Source organism: Podarcis vaucheri (assembly GCF_965113315.1).
Source record: "Podarcis vaucheri genome assembly, chromosome: 3".
Lineage (NCBI taxonomy): Eukaryota > Metazoa > Chordata > Lepidosauria > Squamata > Lacertidae > Podarcis > Podarcis vaucheri.
Genome location: NC_138761.1, coordinates 59,522,031 through 59,539,735, shown reverse-complemented (window position 1 = coordinate 59,539,735; position 17,705 = coordinate 59,522,031). Strand labels below are relative to the sequence as shown.

The 17,705-nt window shown below is 40.3% G+C and overlaps 2 protein-coding genes across 9 annotated transcripts in view; one reads left to right on the top strand and one right to left on the bottom strand.

Moving 5' to 3' along the window:
- Positions 1 to 12,183, top strand: part of UST (uronyl 2-sulfotransferase) — a 117,780-nt gene extending 105,597 nt beyond the window's left edge. Inside the window, exon 8 of the mRNA XM_082215301.1 lies at positions 8,407 to 12,183. Within this exon, the coding sequence (XP_082071427.1) occupies positions 8,407 to 8,693 (287 nt within the window). The 3' untranslated portion in view covers positions 8,694 to 12,183. The remainder of the gene's footprint in view (positions 1 to 8,406) is intronic.
- LOC309528111 (uncharacterized protein) overlaps positions 1 to 17,705 on the bottom strand; it is a 103,812-nt gene that overhangs the window by 46,309 nt on the left and 39,798 nt on the right. Inside the window, exon 4 of one of the 8 annotated variants that reach the window (XR_014217516.1) lies at positions 184 to 1,196. The exons of 6 other annotated variants lie outside the window; for them this stretch is intronic. The gene's annotated coding sequence lies outside the window, so the exon portion shown is untranslated. Of the gene's footprint in view, positions 1 to 183; positions 1,197 to 4,703; positions 5,183 to 17,705 lie in introns of those variants that run through there. One more of the 8 variants, XR_014217517.1, reaches the window with a different exon arrangement.

The following is a 17,705-nucleotide window of genomic DNA, read 5'->3' as shown; positions in this document are numbered from 1 at the left end:
AGAAATGTAAAAGGTGGCTGGCACAGAATCTATGATGTTACACCCAGTTTATGGAGCTGGATTCTTTGGAATTTTCGATTCAACTCTGTATGAGCAGTGTTCAAAACTCCCATTGTTCTAGACACATTTTGTGACAGGGAATTTTATTAGCACAAGCAGTTTCTGAGCTCTGGGCACAGTAATGCGCCTAAGATTTCAAATTAAAACTTAGAGTGGAAGAAAAGGAGACTCTTTTTATGTCTCTACACTTCCAGCTACTCTCTGAAGACTGGAGAAGAGACCCTCTTAAGAATATTAGGGGGGTGGGCAGGGGAAGGACTAGACTATGAGAAAAATGAACATTATATTTTAGCTGCAGTTCATTCATTTTTAGCTTTGTGTTCTTGTTATAAAGCATTTAGCTCCTAGCTTTCATATCTCAGTTTCTAACACTGTGTATGAGTTACTGAAGAGGTTCTAGACATTCACAACATGATCGCTTCATCCAGCTTACACACAGCAATTTTTGCCAGAAACAACTGTGAGCCATATAAAAGCCGACTAAGGGCCAACAACATTTTGCATTTTAAAAATTAAATACAGCTGCAGTATTGAGTATTGAGCTGCTAATTTGATTTAGCTATTGAGGCATTAGGGATCAATTGTCTCTCTCAAACTCCCATCATACACACTTTATGTACTAATCTAAATCACACACACCCTACATAGCCACACCCATTTGTAACAAGGGTGTAAAAAATACAGGCCCCTCTAGTCTCCCCTCCACCATAGAGCAAATACCAGGAACAGGAGATGGTTGAAACAGTACAGATCAAAGGGTATATCACCCCAACCCTTAACAACTTCCTCAGTCAAATGAAGGTTTCTCCCCACAGTAATATTTTGTTAAACTCTTGTCTTAATGCCCACTGACATCACCATCCAAGCTGTTGATCAGAAACAAAGCATTGGCTGTATGATCCACACACACCCAGCTTTCTTGTCCACACTCAGATTGTCACTTCTGAACATTTTTGTATCGCTCTCAAGCCACACACTTCACATTGACGGAGGCTGCTTGCCTGGATGTGAAGATTCGCAATGGTGGTAAGCCCACACAGTACTGTATGTAGCCCAAGCATAGGGTGTAGATTTGCTCACCAATAGTAATGTGTTTTCAGCAGCCCTCTAATGATTACTGTAAACATGATTTAGCCCTGCAATTAAAATGAACAAAGGCAATGTGTGTGCTATGAAAGGAAATTTGTAATTTCACCATTGTGTCAAGAAGCAACATTTCCTAGGGTTGTTTTTCAAAATGAAACTTGCCTCCTACTGGCCAGATATAGGAGTGGCCTGTATGTTAACACTACTGGCTGGAAAGATCTGTGTAAAGGTAATTCATAAAACCCAATTTTCCTTCCTATTAGGAAAGTCACCAGTCTAGAGAGAGCATTGGAGATGTACAAAGACTATGAGAACTCTGGTGATCTCTCTCTCTCTCCCTCTCTCTCCCCCCCCCCTCTCTCACACACACCCCATCACCATCCTCTTTTCCCTATTTCATCTTAGTCTAGGTGAGGAATGGAGCCAAGGGTTCCCTTTCCAAAAGACATAGGAAGCCTGGGAAAAAGCTGCATTGATTTCACTTGGGAATTTTGAAACTTTGGGATCTCCCCGCCCCCACCTCTTTTCATTTTGTTTGCTTACTTTACTTTTCTGAAGCACGCCTTAGTTTTTAGCAGTAGATACTCTTTCCCTGTAGGGTTGGGTTGAGGAAAGCCTTTATTCTAACTTACTGGCTGTTGGCCAGAACAGTCAGGCTCCGTGTCAAAAGCAGTGTACTTTAAAGAGACAGTGTTTCATTTCCCATTCTGATATTCTTTTGTCTGTCTCCTTTCCTTTTTTAAATGCCAGATGTCCCCAGCTTTTGACCACCCTCAGACTTAGTATATATAATAAGTGCTGTGAAATGTTCAAACTTGAGTGAAGGGGAAATGGGAGCTGTTTTCCTAATGTGTAACTGTCAGTAATGTTACTGTTAATCACTGAACTTACAAGAGAAAAACAAAATAAAAGCATGTGATTAATTTGGTGTCCTGCCTTACATTGCCATGGTATTGTGATGCTGAACAAAAAAACTGGCAGAAGGAGCCTTGCCCTGGTGACCTGGAAATTGCAAGCCCTTTATAAAGAGATTTGGGGATTCTGTAGTTTCTGTGTTGAAAATTAACTCCTGCTGCCGTGATCGTCTCAAGAGGTTTTTTATGTGTGAAAGAACTGAACAACTGCTGACTTGTCGGGGGTTTTTCCTACTTATTTATTAATATTATAAACTACTATTTTATAGAAATATGCCATCTAAATTTTTTGGTTTGATACAGTTGTAATTTTGCTTTCTAAAACTTACTTCAAGCTGTAATCTTTCTGTTACAATGCTAATATAAGGTTTCTTTTCAGTTCACTTGGGTTTATCTTCAGGGCCAATATATTTGCCAGCAGCAAAACAAATCAATGTTACTTTAAATGATAGCTAATCTAATATTAATTAATTAATTAATTAATTAATTAATTATACCCTGCCCATCTGGCTGAGCCTCCCCAATCACTGGGCTGCTTCCAACAAAATATTAAAATACAATAGTGCATCAAACATTAAATGTTTCCCTAAACATGGCTGCCTTCAGATGTCTTCTAAAAGTCTGGTAGTTGTTTTTCTCTTTGACATCTGGTGAGAGGGCATTACACAGGGCGGGTGCCACTACCGAGAAGGCCCTCTGCCTGGTTCCCTGTAGTTTGGTTTCTCACAGCAAGGGAACCGCCAGAAGGTCCTTGGAGCCGGACCTCAGTGTCCAGGAGGAACGATGGGGGTGGAGACGCTCCTTCAGGTCAGCACCAACACTTTGAATTGTGCTCAGCAATGTATTGGGAGCCACTGTAGGTCTTTCAAGACTGGTGTTATGTGGTCTTGGCAGCTGCTCCCAGTCACCAGTCTAGCTGCCGCATTCTGGATTAGTTGTAGTTTCCGGGTCACCTTCAAAGGTAGCCCCACATAGAGCGCATTGCAGTAGTCCAAGCGAGAGATAACTGGAGCATGCACTAAAGTGCTTTTTTTAAATGTGAACATGCAGCTTGCTGGTGGAGGCACCTGAAATCACAGCCACGTTGCTCCTACGCTCCTCTTCTTGCTTCTGAGATGTAAGCCATAGTCTGGCTTAGTGCTACATCCAAACCCAGGCTTGTGGGTTTCGTTTTGGCAACCTACTGAGGTTTGTTTTAGGTGGCAGGAGTGGAGGAAGGAGCAAAACACCCATGATTTCAGCAGCATGCACCAGGATGCTGCACATTTGCCTTCACATTCAAGCAATAGTTTAGCCTAACTATCATTTACAATAGCATTGCAAACCAGGCCACTGTATTTGCAGATTAGGTACGTAGGAAGCTGCTTTGTAGCATTGGTCTTTGTAGCTCAGTGTTGTCAACAGTTGTTGGCTGTGGCTCAAGGTGTCAGGCAGGTGTTTCTTCCAGCCCTACTGAGAGGTGCCAAAGATTGAACCGGGGACCTTCTGCATGCAAAGTACATGCTTTGCCATAAAGTGACAACCCTTACCCATACTGCTTACGTTCAATGCTTTGCTGCTTTAAGCTAATTCCACCTGATAAATTGTCTTTATTTTACTGCTTGATATATTTGTTTCCTGTTTTTATTACATAACTGGAATGTTACTGTATAGATCAGACTTTCTCAACCTTGCGTCCCCAGTTAGATATTGTTGGGACTACAACTCACAGGAGTTGTAGTCCAACAATAAGGAGGTCCGTTCTGCACAATGTAGTGTTGTGGCACCTACCCTTTAGTGTAGTGTGTTCTTGCGTGTTAGACAGGTATCATTTCTTGTGTATTTTCAGCACCTGCTTGAAGACCTTCTTCTTTTATCAAGCCTTTTAAGTGGGGATCTTTACCGGTCTGTGTGTGTATTTTAAAGATATTTTTATTGTTTAATCACTTGTTTGCTGTCCTGGATGTCTTTGGGAGGATGGCTGGGATATAAATTTAATAAATACTTGACTCGAATAATCTTGTCAGTTTACTCAGTATGGTTAGGTCCCAGAGTTTTCCAAAACACTCCCTTAATTTTGGGATTTGTTTCATCTTCAGGTATTTCATATAGACAATTCTAACTCACAGTCATGTGAAAAAGGAACATTTCTTTAAATCTAAATGAATTGATATATTACCTTCTTGGGAAATGCCTTAAAATGTTATCCAAACTATCAGGCATTGTTTGAAGATAAGATCGTATTTTAAACATCTATTTTATTCATTATTACACCACAGATTTGAATGGGTTACAGTGAGTTCAGTTTCACATTCAATTTATGGTCAAGGTTGTCAGAGAAGAAGATAAGCTCTAACTAGTGATGTAATTAGCTACTTAACGGTTGAATGCATAATTAACTTTAGAATTCCCACTTCCATTTGATTTCTGATAAAACAGGCCAGATATTCAGTTCTTCAAATCCAAAGTAAAACATCAGATTATGTTAGCCACAGCAATGCAGAAGTCTTGGAGCTTTGAAGCAGTCTGAAGGAACACTAGTCACCTGCCCAGATCCAAAATGTCATTCAGTATTTTGTAGCAGAATACCAATTTTGATGTACCAGAAAGGTCAAAGCAGTTTCTTTATACTGAATAGATATATCCAGTATTCATTCTGAACAAGTTAGTTATTTATGCATTGTCAATGAAACTCTTCTTCCATAAAGTTCTTTTGGTGGCATGTGTCTGTTTCAAGAGACGATGGGGTGAAGCCAAACCGTTGTGTTAGCAGCACCAAAATGACCTCCCTGGGGCATAAGCCTGGGCAGTGTGTATGGAGATCCTGGACTGTCCAGACAACAAGATCTTGGCCTCACTGATGTGATCCAAAGCAAAGCAGAACAATACGTTTGGCACCAGCATGGCTGTAGGAGTTGCCAGAAGAAGGCATGCGAGGCAACATCCAACTGTCTTAGGGACTCCATTCTGAACTTGTATAGGGTTTACTCCTTAGCATTTTCTTCTCCTGATGATATCTTGCAAGGCAGCTATACAAAAGTTTTTTGTATAATTCTGCTTTTCTGTGAGGCTCAGTGACTGCATTTTCTCTGCCCTCTCAAAACAGGTTTCTTGCAGGATTGCCCATCTTGAGAGTAGAGCATCTATAAACATTGGGAATCCTGTATAAATGTGAGGCTTCTGCAACTTCCCTTTATCTCATAAGTGCTGACTGCACCAATAAATGCATAAGATGAACTATCCTGATGGCAGCACACAATATTGCATGTCTTTGGTATTAAAGTAAATAAAATTGAAGCCCACCGACACTCCATTCTTAAAGCAAAGTCCCTCATGCTGCGGAAAGTTCTACAAAGTTCATTTAGTTAGCTGCATTTTTGACAAAATATATAGCATATAATACAGCATAACTTTCGGTTTTGCACTTTAGTAACATAGAAAAGGAAGGTTTGTGTTTGGCTTTGCATGACAAATGTTTGTCACCATCCTGCTTTATTTATTTTTTCCCACTCCCCTGTTTTTGGCTTGGTTTCCAACAAACAAACAAACAAACAAACAAACAAACAAACACACTGTGCTTCAGTTGGTTTTAAGGACCTCCTGATCACTGTACTACAGTATACTTTTCCCTAAGTAATCTCAAAGCCAAAGCAAACACTGTAAAACAAAATCTCCAAAAGTAAATAGTGCAGTTTGTTGCCCTCCATATGGCTCACTGGCTAGAAGGTCATAAAGTGTGGTTCTTCTCTCTTCTCCCACCCCCAGCCCAGCCTTTTTCTAGGGGAACAGCTGGGTTTACACAGCATTTTCCGAGTGTTTGGTCTGGCCCAGAGCCAGCCATGCATAATTTTTCCATTATGTGCGTTTGATAGATGAGGAGCAGGGGGTGGTAACTTGGAGGAGCAAATTTGTGAGTTACTTTGGATTTTTATTAAAAGAGTCTTTTAAGAGAATATAAAGTAATGTAAACAAAATAAAAAGGCCACAAGGTACGACTAGATCTCTAATGGCAAGTGAATGTTGCCCTCAGTTCAGGGAGTTTTTTCTTAAGGGGGGTGTAGTTTTGACTTTTTCTTAAAATAAATAAACTATATAGGTTTGCCTATATATTGTTTGTTCTCCTGATTCTTCAAGAGAGGGTTGGAATTTTTAAAAATTAGTATCAATATTGAGAATGAATTGGAGGAAAATGGGGAGGGAGCTAAAATGCCCCTTAATAATTAAAATGGAATGAAACTTCTCATTGGAAAGACTGCATGGAAATGGTCATATAGAGTTCATTTCTCAAATGGCTCCCATGGAAATCTTAGGTCCCAACTAGCTGATGACATTCATGTGTAGTGCATAATAAATAGGGAGGGGGGCAAACCAGATCCAGAATGTGGAAGGAGGAAGAACTTTAACCCTTTGCTCTTACCAATCAGAATTGGACCTCATGCCTGCCAATGGAAACTTTCCCCCCATTGCAGGGGAGCAAAGGAGTTTGGAATTCTGAACAGAATTGCAGTGGGGGCATCGTGTTTCCTCTCTCTTTCCATGCCACACAAGCTATTTCTTAAAATCTTGCACACAGTGGCAAAAAACTGGGGCCAAACTAGGTATGGCACAGTGGATCAGATCTCTCATTGCTTGTCTTTTTCTAAAAAACCAGTCTCTTTGGTGTGCAATTTGGATTGAGCTGCAGCTCTGGAGGAAGTAAAGTTTTGCCTTTCCCCCCAGATCACAAATGCCCCCACTCTATTGTAAATCCAGGGGTGGGGGCACAGTTTGACTTAAACTGAGGAAACAGTGTGGAGAAAAGCACAACCTTGATCCCCATGCCCTCCTTTCTCTGTGGTGTTACCTTTAAGGAAAGGAAATGTCATTGGCAAATCAGATAACATCTCTCAACTTTGCACAAAACATTCAGGTGTTGGACATAGAAATCTATGTGCTAAACACACATGGCGAAAAGCCCCGATGTGTATGCCAGCTTTGTCCAGTTTGCCGCATCGAAAGGATTTCCCAATTCACTTCATACAGGCTTTTTTGCTAAAATTTGCCAGCCTTCAAAGAAAAAGAGTGCATGCTCAAACTATAGAGACTCCCAAGACAATGCCAACAAATCCAGGCCAGCATCTCCCCTCAACTCCCACTATTGGCTGGATCCAGGTTAAGTAAGTTGCACTTAGTTCCTATTAATATCAGTTAACTTATCATTATTAGCTTTTCAGATTGATTTCAGTGGGGCTCTTCTATCCAGTGACAATCCATGTCACAAAACTGCATACTGCTTTTCCTTAAGAAAGGGGAGTCACACCCGTAGTTCTGTTAAAATGAGCCATTTATTAGTTCAACAAACAAAGCCTAGTGACAAACCCTGCACACCTGCTACAGTATTTCTGCTCTGCTGCTCTTGAGCCTTTCCCACTCCAATGATTCTTCAAGCCACCATCTTCAATTCATCCTCTTAGTGGGTTCAGTACAGTGGTACCTCGGGTTACATACGCTTCAGGTTACAGACCCCGCTAACCCAGAAATAGTACCTCGGGTTAAGAACTTTGCTTCAGGATGAGAACAGAAATCGTGCTCCGGCAGCGCAGCAGCAGCAGGAGGCCCCATTAGCTAAAGTGGTGCTTCAGGTTAAGAACAGTTTCAGGTTAAAAACGGACCTCCGGAACAAATTAAGTACTTAACCCGAGGTACCACTGTACTTGCTTTCTTATATCCAGTAGCCAAAGCCAATATTTCAGTTTCAAAGCATCCATAGTCTATTGAATACTTAGCTATTTGTTTTGAGAGCCTACATTTATGACCAGGAGAAGGCAACTGGTAGGAAGTTTTGCCAATTCAAAAGAAAAAATAAAAATGAATAAAATAAAACGCTTTTACAACTTACTGTATATACTCGTGTATAAGCCGACTTTTTCAGCACATTTTTAATGCTGAAAAAGCCCCCCTCGGCTTATACTCGAGTGAGGGTCCCACCCGAGTGCATTTCCAGCAACAGAGGCTGTTGTCGGCGGAGGAGGAGGAACAAGCAACCCAAAAGCAGCCCTTTCGGGCTGCTCCTTCCTCCTCCTCCACTGCCGCCACCAGCCTCTGCCTCTGGGCAGCACCCTAGGTAGGCAGGGGGACTGGAGGGGCTGGGGGGGAGAGAGAAGCCCCCTCTGCCGTGTGCATATGCGCGCGCACACACTCCAACCCACCAGGAGGTTTGTGGTGTGGTGAACCGGCTTATACTCGAGTCAATAAGTTTTCCCAGTTTTTTGTGGTAAAATTAGGTGCCTCGGCTTATATTCGGGTCGGCTTATACTCGAGTATATACGGGTATACATTTCAACAGACTATATTTGACCAAATTCTTCTTTATGTATCTCTCTTACAGAACATAGGAAACTCGGCAATCTAACTGTGACAGTGAAAAAGACAGTCCCTTCTCCAGAATCCCTTCAGATCCTGTACCAGCGCATGAGATATGAATATGAGTTTTACTACTACATCAAAGAGCAGTTTCATCTATTAAAGCGCAAGTTTGGACTACGATCTTCAAATAGTAACTCTTCTCCTAGACCAGAATTTGACATTCCTTCTCCTTTGGAAACTGAAGAGCCAGTAACAGAAGACGAGGAACAAGATGATGAAAAGTGGTTGGAAGATATCTATAGAAGGTGATGCAAGCATCACCTTCTCTACAGGCTGAAGCATCCAGATTTTTCATAAACTATTAAGAAAAATCCTTAAGGAAGTGAGTTACTGCACAACAGCATTTAAAAGACATTTCCCCCAGGATGAACTGATTGTGAGACCTCTTTTTGAGAGGGTCTATTTCTTTAAATTTATATTTGTTTCCCTTGGCTCCATAGGATCATAGTAGCTAGGACATACTTTTAAATGTGCCATTTCATTACAAATTGCGGTACATTGTCACTGTAAAATATTGCTGTATATGGTACCTATTTGGCAGAGTGATGTAGATCACAGCATAGGTCATCTGCAGTTTTCTCAAAACCTGTTTTTCTTTGTTAGTATTTATACCGAATATTTTACAGTCACATTTGATCACTTGGAATTAAGAGCAGGGTATTGGAGGGTTTGTATTATCATCTGAACAGGGAATACTGTTGTGCTAAAAGAAGAAAGAAATGCATTACCGCTAAACTAACTCTGGATACTATTTAGGCTATGGTTTCCCCATGGAAATTAATAAGGGCATTGTTGACAAACCAAGTAGAATTGCAGGGGAAATCAAGCTTATCTTGTTAAATGTATGGGTACATCAAAGTTCAACACCTTTTGAAATTGATGAAAGTTAGGAGGGCAAATGTTTGCAGAATTTGGTGTTTGTTTCACAGAGGAAGCTAGGCTGCAGGGAAGGCACTTAACTTTACTTCAGATTTTAGGAGAACTCCTTCTTAGTGTATTATTCCCAGTCCTTTTATTACACAGAGACCCTAAAGGAGGGGAACACAAATAGTCAGGCATCTTTTCAAAAATGTGGGCTGTTCTAGTTCAAAGAACATTTGTGCTATGTCATAAATGCATGATTCGGTTCCAGCTGAGAGAGATTCTTGCTGAAGTTAGAAGTCAATGTTCAATGTGCCTCACATCTTCTGGACGGTTGAAAATAAGATAGTACATAATACATTTGGGGTGTATTCCATGATGCATTTATTGAAGAGATACAGAAGAAGGTTTACTGCATTCCCTACAGAGTGTCTTCCACTCTAACCCCTGACCCCGTTTCACAGTAACAACTGTCTAGGCATGGGCAGGTTCTCCTTTAACTTAAAGCAGGCATGGCCAAACTTGGCCCTCCAGATGTTTTGGGACTACAGTTCCCATCATCCCTGACCACTGGTCCTATTAGCTAGGGATGATGGGAGTTGTAGTCCCAAAACATCTGGAGGGCCAAGTTTGGCCATGCCTGACTTAAAGCAAAGGAGCAAGGAATTGCTGTTGTCTTTGTCATACTCAAATGTGTACTGGCCAGAATAGTACAGTCAGCATCTCTGATAGGGAGCTGGGATGAAATAGGATGGAACTGGTTTGTTGGTTTACCAGGAGCTCTACTTCTTTTCTACTGTTTTATCTCTCAAATTCCCTTCTCAGAGCTTGTGAGCATCAACTAATATTGTAAATCACCATTATCTATTGCATTCTGTTGTTTACTATACTACTTCTATCAGGATTTGAACAAACATAATTGCGTTAAGGCTCAATGACAACATGGATGAATTATCTTGTTGCTAGTTATGTCCTAATTTTGTGGTTCCAATGCACTACTCTGAAGGAACACAGTGGGAGCAAGAAATACAGTAAATAATAATTAACCAAGATGCTGCATTGTATATTTTAAGTGGTTTCTATGAAATTACATTTAAAGAGTAATGATTAGTTTACACACTGTGGATTTCTTTTCTTTTTTATAAAAGCAAATTAATATTCACATATTGGGTTTCTTTTTTATCTTTTTTAAAAAGAAAATATCAGATTTTATCCATGTCTCTAGAGTCCTGGGTCACTTAACATGTTCACTTTCTCTGCAATTTCACTGCTGCTTAAATCTATTTTTATCGTTCTATTTAATATTTTTCTTCATGAATGCTTTGCAGTGTTAAAAAGAACAGGCTGTCGGGTAATTTACTTGCTAGGTTTCAGTGTTGTATATTTTTTGTACAAAGCAACTTGGCCTCTACTCCCAGAAAGGTACTTCATAAATTTATTTGGCACATAAGCTTTTAAGATTCCTAACACAACAGGTCATTTATCTGTCATGAAATAGATTTTATAATTTACTTTAAATGACTTAAAAGCACACTTTAAGTTTGTTAATCGTTTGACTTATTTATTGTGACTTTTCAGCACATTCCAAATTCTAAGTTGCTCAGGAAAGGAGTTCATTTAAATGATTTTATTTTGATGGTTCTTTCTTTTTCTTTTTAGAATGAAATCACTGTTATAAAGCCTTCAGCCCAAGACACCCTTTTAGGAAGCACCATACTTGTTTGTTAATCTCTGTGAGAGAGAAAAGGTCGGTTCAGGGCACATGTGAAAAAAATAGAGCATATATGTACATTAGGTTAGTTGTAAATGAAAGCAAACAGTGTTTGAATTAAATATTCATTAACTTATTCACTGACATTTTGATATTAAACCATAAGACATCCATCTAAACTTTTTTTTATTTTTAGTCCACTAATATTTCCATTTGGAACCTGTGCTGTTCTTCACAAAACCAGTAATCCTTCTGTGGGGTTTTTTTCTGGATGTAAAGGTTAAAGCATTTTCCATTTGAATTGCCCTAGAAAAGATTATTTTATAAAGCACTGTTTATTGGTGAAGGCCACACTTACTTTAAGCAAGCTATTTTGAGATTACTATGCTACACCTTGAATTACTTGGAGGCAGAAGGCCCAAAAGTTAACCTTTTCTAATTCTATGAGAAATACAGTGAATATTTGGAACTGCACTGGCAATGTGCTTTATTGCTGTTGTGGAATAATTTTTAATGCATAGTGGTAACAGCTTTGACCCAAGCATTGCTTTTTACTAGTTAACATAGACATGGGTGTGGTGATATTTGATATCCAGGCTCAATGCTCCCCTTGTCCACAGTTCTCAGGCAACTTGCTAAACTTTAAAGAAGTGTGTGCGTCAAACCACAAACACACAAGAAATAACATGCTGTAATGGTGGTAAAATGGCTTTGAATTCCAAAATCACATTAATAAATGGTACATTTTGTGTAATTTATTTATGCTTATTTTGAAGAGATACAATAGCATTGCAGTTTCCCAAAATGCACTCACTTTGTGAACCCATGAATGTCCTTGTTTCTTTTAAAGGTACATCTGAAATACTTTAGTTTATATGAGTGTCTTGAGTGCCACATGGCTTTTGTGATGAATTACATTAATTTGTGGTAGAATTTAATAACTCAGGCCAGAAATCAAAACTGTACTCTTTAAACAGGTTCCAACTGATAAAAGCAGTTAAGACAGGCTTCCAGCATTTTTTTAAAGGAGTAATACATATTCCTTTTTTGCAACGAGAATCTACATTGAATTTAGGCTTGTACTGTTGCCTATTGCCTACAAAATTACATTTGAAAATAATTAAATGCCATGAAAACTAATAAAGGCCTGTAATATGCAATGGTGAATGGTGCATTCTCTCCTTCTGTTGTGTTTGCCTTTCTATAATAAGGGTTGTATGATCAGTTCTTCAGTCTTTAAATACCCTGCATGGTGATCTAATATGAAAACAGTGGGAGTACACATGACAAATGGAAGTGAGAGCTGGACCATAAAGAAGGCTGATCGCCGAAGAATTGATGCTTTTGAATTATGGTGCTGGAGGAGACTCTTGAGAGTCCCATGGACTGCAAGAAGATCAAACGTATCCATTCTTAAGGAAATCAGCCCTGAGTGCTCACTGGAAGGACAGATCCTGAAGCTGAGGCTCCAATACTTTGGCCACCTCATGAGAAGAGAAGACTCCCTGGAAAAGACACTGATGTTGGGAAAGATTGAGGGCACAAGGAGAAGGGGATGACAGATGGTTGGACACTGTTCTCGAAGCTACAAACATGAGTCTGACCAAACTGCGGGAGGCAGTGGAAGACAGGAGTGCCTGGCGTGCTCTGGTCCATGGGGTCGCGAAGAGTCGGACACGACTAAACGACTAAACGACAACAACACACATGACAAGTTTTCTTAGTTTGTGTCTTAATCTGAGTGGCTGATGAATAGTTTTAGAAATTTTATATAGTTAAATAATTCTTTTTAAGTTCAAGTGTTGCTAACATCTCTTAAGTTGGCCTTGTTCCTCACCTACATTCAAAATAACTTTTCAATATTGTACCAGCCTGCACTCAATGAGGAAATGGTTTTGAAGGTTCACAGGTACAGGCAGATGTTTCTGGTACCTAAGGAATTTTTCTCTAGCGACTTAAGCTGGTACATGTGCTATTTCAGCTTTTAGTGATGCAAAATGCCCAGTTTCAGAGCAAGTGTAGATTAGTGGCCAAATGTTTATAGGCAACTCAATATTATCACTTTTTATCACTTAAAAAAAACAACAACCATGTATGATCCATCATGTAAAACTATATTGGCAACACCATCAAAGGAGGTAATCCCAATCCCAAAACGCCTTAAATAGTAAAAATGGACCCATTCACTGGAGAATAATTACAGTAATCTGTTTGAAATAAGAATAATGCAAGAATTGCTGGGTGTGGTTTTTTTTATGACTTCGTTTTAATTAAAAATCATTTTATCTTCTTTCAATTTATTTGTAATGAGCTTTAATTCCCTTCAACAGCTGAAGATATCAGATCAATTAATGTCAACATTTGGGCACTCTCAACTAAAAATGTTCCTCCTGAACACAATCTATAATATAAACATGTGCACCTCTATTCATATAAATTATCACAGCACACTCAAATTCTTTGTTGAATGTTGATTATTCAACTATGACACAGAGTCCTGCATCCAGAATGCAAATAAATAATGGGGTACGTCTGTGTTTGCTTTTTATCTGGTTTGAGAATTCTTACATTGCTAGATTGTCACTAGTTGTAGTATTCCCAATCTTAGTACAGTATAAGTTTCTGAAGTAGACAAGGTCCCTATAGTGTAAGGAGTGGGAGATGATATTAGTGGGTGAAGAGGATAGTAAAGGGAAGCTTCTTGGTGACCCATGGATATTTCTGCTAATCTTTCCATTGAACGGTTTTCCAAATACCTGAATGTCAGTACAAACAGTATAAAAACCAAAAGGAAATCCCCATGCATAAACCTAATCAAGAATATAGCCCTGTGGGACACAGAATAGAACAAACTTGGCAACAAATTCTATGCTCAGCCCAGAAGACAGCACTGCCATCTTGAAGAGCAATGGGGGAAGTAATAAAGTATGGGTGCCAATCTCCCTTTCGGGCATGGTCTTAAATTTATCTTTATGTATTTGTCCTGAAAACTATGGTAGAGCTTTATGGTTCCAAAGTCGTGTCCCTTGTAGGGATGAAAATTGATTATATATAAAGGATTAACTTGTTAGAAACCTTTTATTTCATTTTTTAAAAACCTGAAAAATATTCCGGATTTTTATTTTATTGGCAAATGAGTGTATATGTGTGGGTGTATGACTGGATTCATGAATCTGAGACAGAAGCTTGAACTGACTAAAGCCTCAGCAGCAGTAGGCTCTTTATGATAAACCACAGTGGAATTTGGAAACTTTTCGGCAACTTTGACCTTAACTTTGTCTTACAAATATCACAGTGTCAAACAGCATTGCATATGTCTCCTCATCATGGAGGCAGAAGGAATAATTGTCCAGCCAACTCTCTTTTTCCAAAACAATACTCTTCGAGTCAAAGGAAAATAGCTAAGGTCTTTAATTCCCCTAAATAATGTCCAATTTTCCTTCTGAAATGTTTTGTATTAACAATATACATTTTGCAACAAATACTTTATAGTAACTTTGGATTGCATTATAATTACATGGAAGTAGGTTTCTGTTAAGTTTCGGCAAACTGTATGCAAACTAATAGTGCTCTCTATACCATGCTATAGTGCATGGCATTCACACATCATGGGAAACCATAGTTAATGGTTTACAGTGAATGTGCAAAGTTGGATAGACTTGCGTAACTAGGGATTATGGTTTGTTCGGCATGTGGGCTAGTGCACATCTGCACAGCCCAGCCCTGTGGTGTGAAGCCTGGATTGTGACCATTATCTCAAATAAGTAGCCAAGTATTAAAGACAAAGGGGCTCTTGAGTCTTCGTAGCCACATGGCAGTTTGCAATTCTGTCTTGGATCACTGTGTTTACAGTGAGCAGTAAAATTCAGCCACTGCCATGACTTTAAATCATTGGGGGGGGGGGGGATCTGTAGTCATTATGTTATTTCTTTTTTTTTTCTCCTAAAGATGGGCTCTTTTTTTCTCCTGCCATGCACATTCCCACCTTTGGGATACAATCTCAGAATTAAGAGTCTGAATTTTCATTCCATGAAAATGCTGTACAAAAGTTCAAGAGAAGTGTATGTTTATATTACCCCTTGGTGTTCCAACATCCTGTACAGAGGGGAGGCAGGATCATCCCAAATATGGGTCACAGAGGCTTTGATTGTTAAGAGGTGAAGCAATTATTTTCAGCAAGATGGCTAAGGGAACAATTCATCCCTTCTCCATTTTTATTTTGCCTTTATGTATTCACATACTGTATTTATTTCCAAAAATGGAACTGTTGGAAAATAATGTACTGTCAGTGTCAATATAGTACCAAGTTATTTCACAGTCATATACCAAACATATCTTAGAGCTTTTTGTTTAATGTCAGCAGCAGATACTATGAATTCCAGTCTAAGTACATCATTTCAGATCCATGTTGCAGAGCTCTTATCTCTAGAGATTCTGATCCATCTAAACTTTTTTCCAGCCTGAAACACTTGCCCTCTAAGATTTCCACAGAGCCTTTCACTGGTAACCACAGAGTGGTCTCCTGTAACCCACCTGCATTTCCTGCTCTTGATCTCTCCAACCTTTAGTTGTGATCTATGTAGATTGTCTTTCTGGTCAAGAAAATATGACTCTCTGATCTGTACAATGCCTACTACACACAACAGCGTTTGTTCATGTAGTGGATACAGAGAGTGGGGGGGGGGGAGGATGTGGATGGGAACAGTGCACATAAGGTACATTTGACTGTCAAAAATCAAACAGATGTTGATTTTATTATGAGAATTTCTTTTTTTAAAAATATTAAACTGGTTTTGTGCACACTAGAGGGAGCCCTGATCACAACAATAATTGAAAACATATTTCAGAAACTCTGCAAACAGCACTCTTTATGTCTTCATAAGCACTGATAAATTTTAATTGGGAAATTACTACATTTATTTAATGAGAAAATTGGCTTGCCCCATAGCCTGCTGCTTAATTGTGACATTTGATTTCTTTTCATTTCTACCCCACCTTCCCTGAAGGCTCTAGGCTGGTACAACAAATTAAAACTCCACAGTTGCTTAGGAAAACACCCCAGCCACCAAGAGAGAGCTCCTGTCATATTGTCTTACAGTCCTCGTGCAGAGGATTAAACTTTGGCCATGAATGGGCTCCTACAAGTGATTGCCTCTTGTGTTCTGTACTTTTATGAACACAGTGGCTGGGTGAGGAACCAAGGGCCAAACTAGGTTTTTGTTTAATATGGATGTAGCATGTACCGTATTTTTCGCTCTATAACACGCAGATTTTTTCTCCTAAAAAGGAAGGGGAAATGTCTGTGCGTGTTATGGAGCGAATGTGTGGTCCCTGGAGCCGAAAAATGAGGCAAAAATCAAACCGCGCTTCAGGGAGAAGGGAAGCCTGAAGAGAGGAAGTTGTTGCTTTCCTGCATTCTGCCTCAGGGTCTTACTGCCCGCCCTCTCTGTTTCGTTACTGTGTTTGCTCAAACGGAACAAAGAGCAGGGGAAGCCCCTCCCCTCCAGGCAAGTAGAGGGGAAAGCAGAGCGTCCGTCCTTCTATCCTCTCCCTGCTCCGGAGGGAACAATGTTTGTGAAGGGAAGAGAGATTACAGGTTCGGCTTAAAATTCTGATTTGACTTCCTGCTTTTTGTTTTTGGAGACACACAGCATTCAAATATGCTTTCTTCCATTTAAAGAGGGAGAGAGAGAGAGAGAGAGAGAGAGAGCACACGCTGGCTGGCTTGGGTGGGTGGGTGGGGAGGAACTTTTGCCTTCCTTTCCTCACGTTATAGCCCTCTCCTGCATTCTTAGCCTTCTGTGTTTTTCCTTCCCTCCCCACTTAAAATGTGGTTACAAAGCATGGATCCACATGGATCCTCAGGATCTTTGCATTGGGTCACCCCAAATTCACCATCAGAGCACACAGCATGTCCATGGCTACAGCCTGCCCCCCCAAAAAAAATCACGCACCCACTGTTGCCTGGGGCTGCAATGGTGCAAAAACGTGGTTACAAAGCATGGATCCACATGGATCCTCAGGATCTTTGCATTGGGTCAGCCAAAATTCACCATCAGAGCACATAGCATGTCCATGGCTACAGCCTGCCCCCCCCAAAAAAAAATCACGCACCCACTGTTGCCTGGGGCTGCAATGGTGCAAAAACGTGGTTACAAAGCATGGATCCACAGGGATTCTCAGGATTTTTGCATTGGGTCACCCCAAATTCACCATCAGATCACATGTCTGTGGCCACAGCATGAAGCACAAAAATGATACGTCCACTGTTTCATTCAGAATATTTTTTCCCTTGTTTTCCTCCTCTAAAAACGATGTGCGTGTTATGGTCAGGTGCGTGTTATAGAGCGAAAAATACGGTATCTTGTTTTTCCTCAGCTAATTACAGGCATGGGAGAGCCCAATTCTGACTGCAAAGGCAGCACTGGGAGGGAAGGCTTTTCACTCACCCACCACCATCAGAACAAAGATTGGGGCCCCAAGCAGCTAATACCTAGACTAAGTTCCAACTGTGGCAGGCGAGTGAAGAGATAAGGCTCCTCTACCTGCATGCCTCAGCGCCTAGGGCTTGCCGATCGAAAGGTCGGCGGTTCGAATCCCCGCGGCGGGGTGCGCTCCCGCTGCTCGGTCCCAGCGCCTGCCAACCTAGCAGTTCGAAAGCACCCCCGGGGGCAAGTAGATAAATAGGT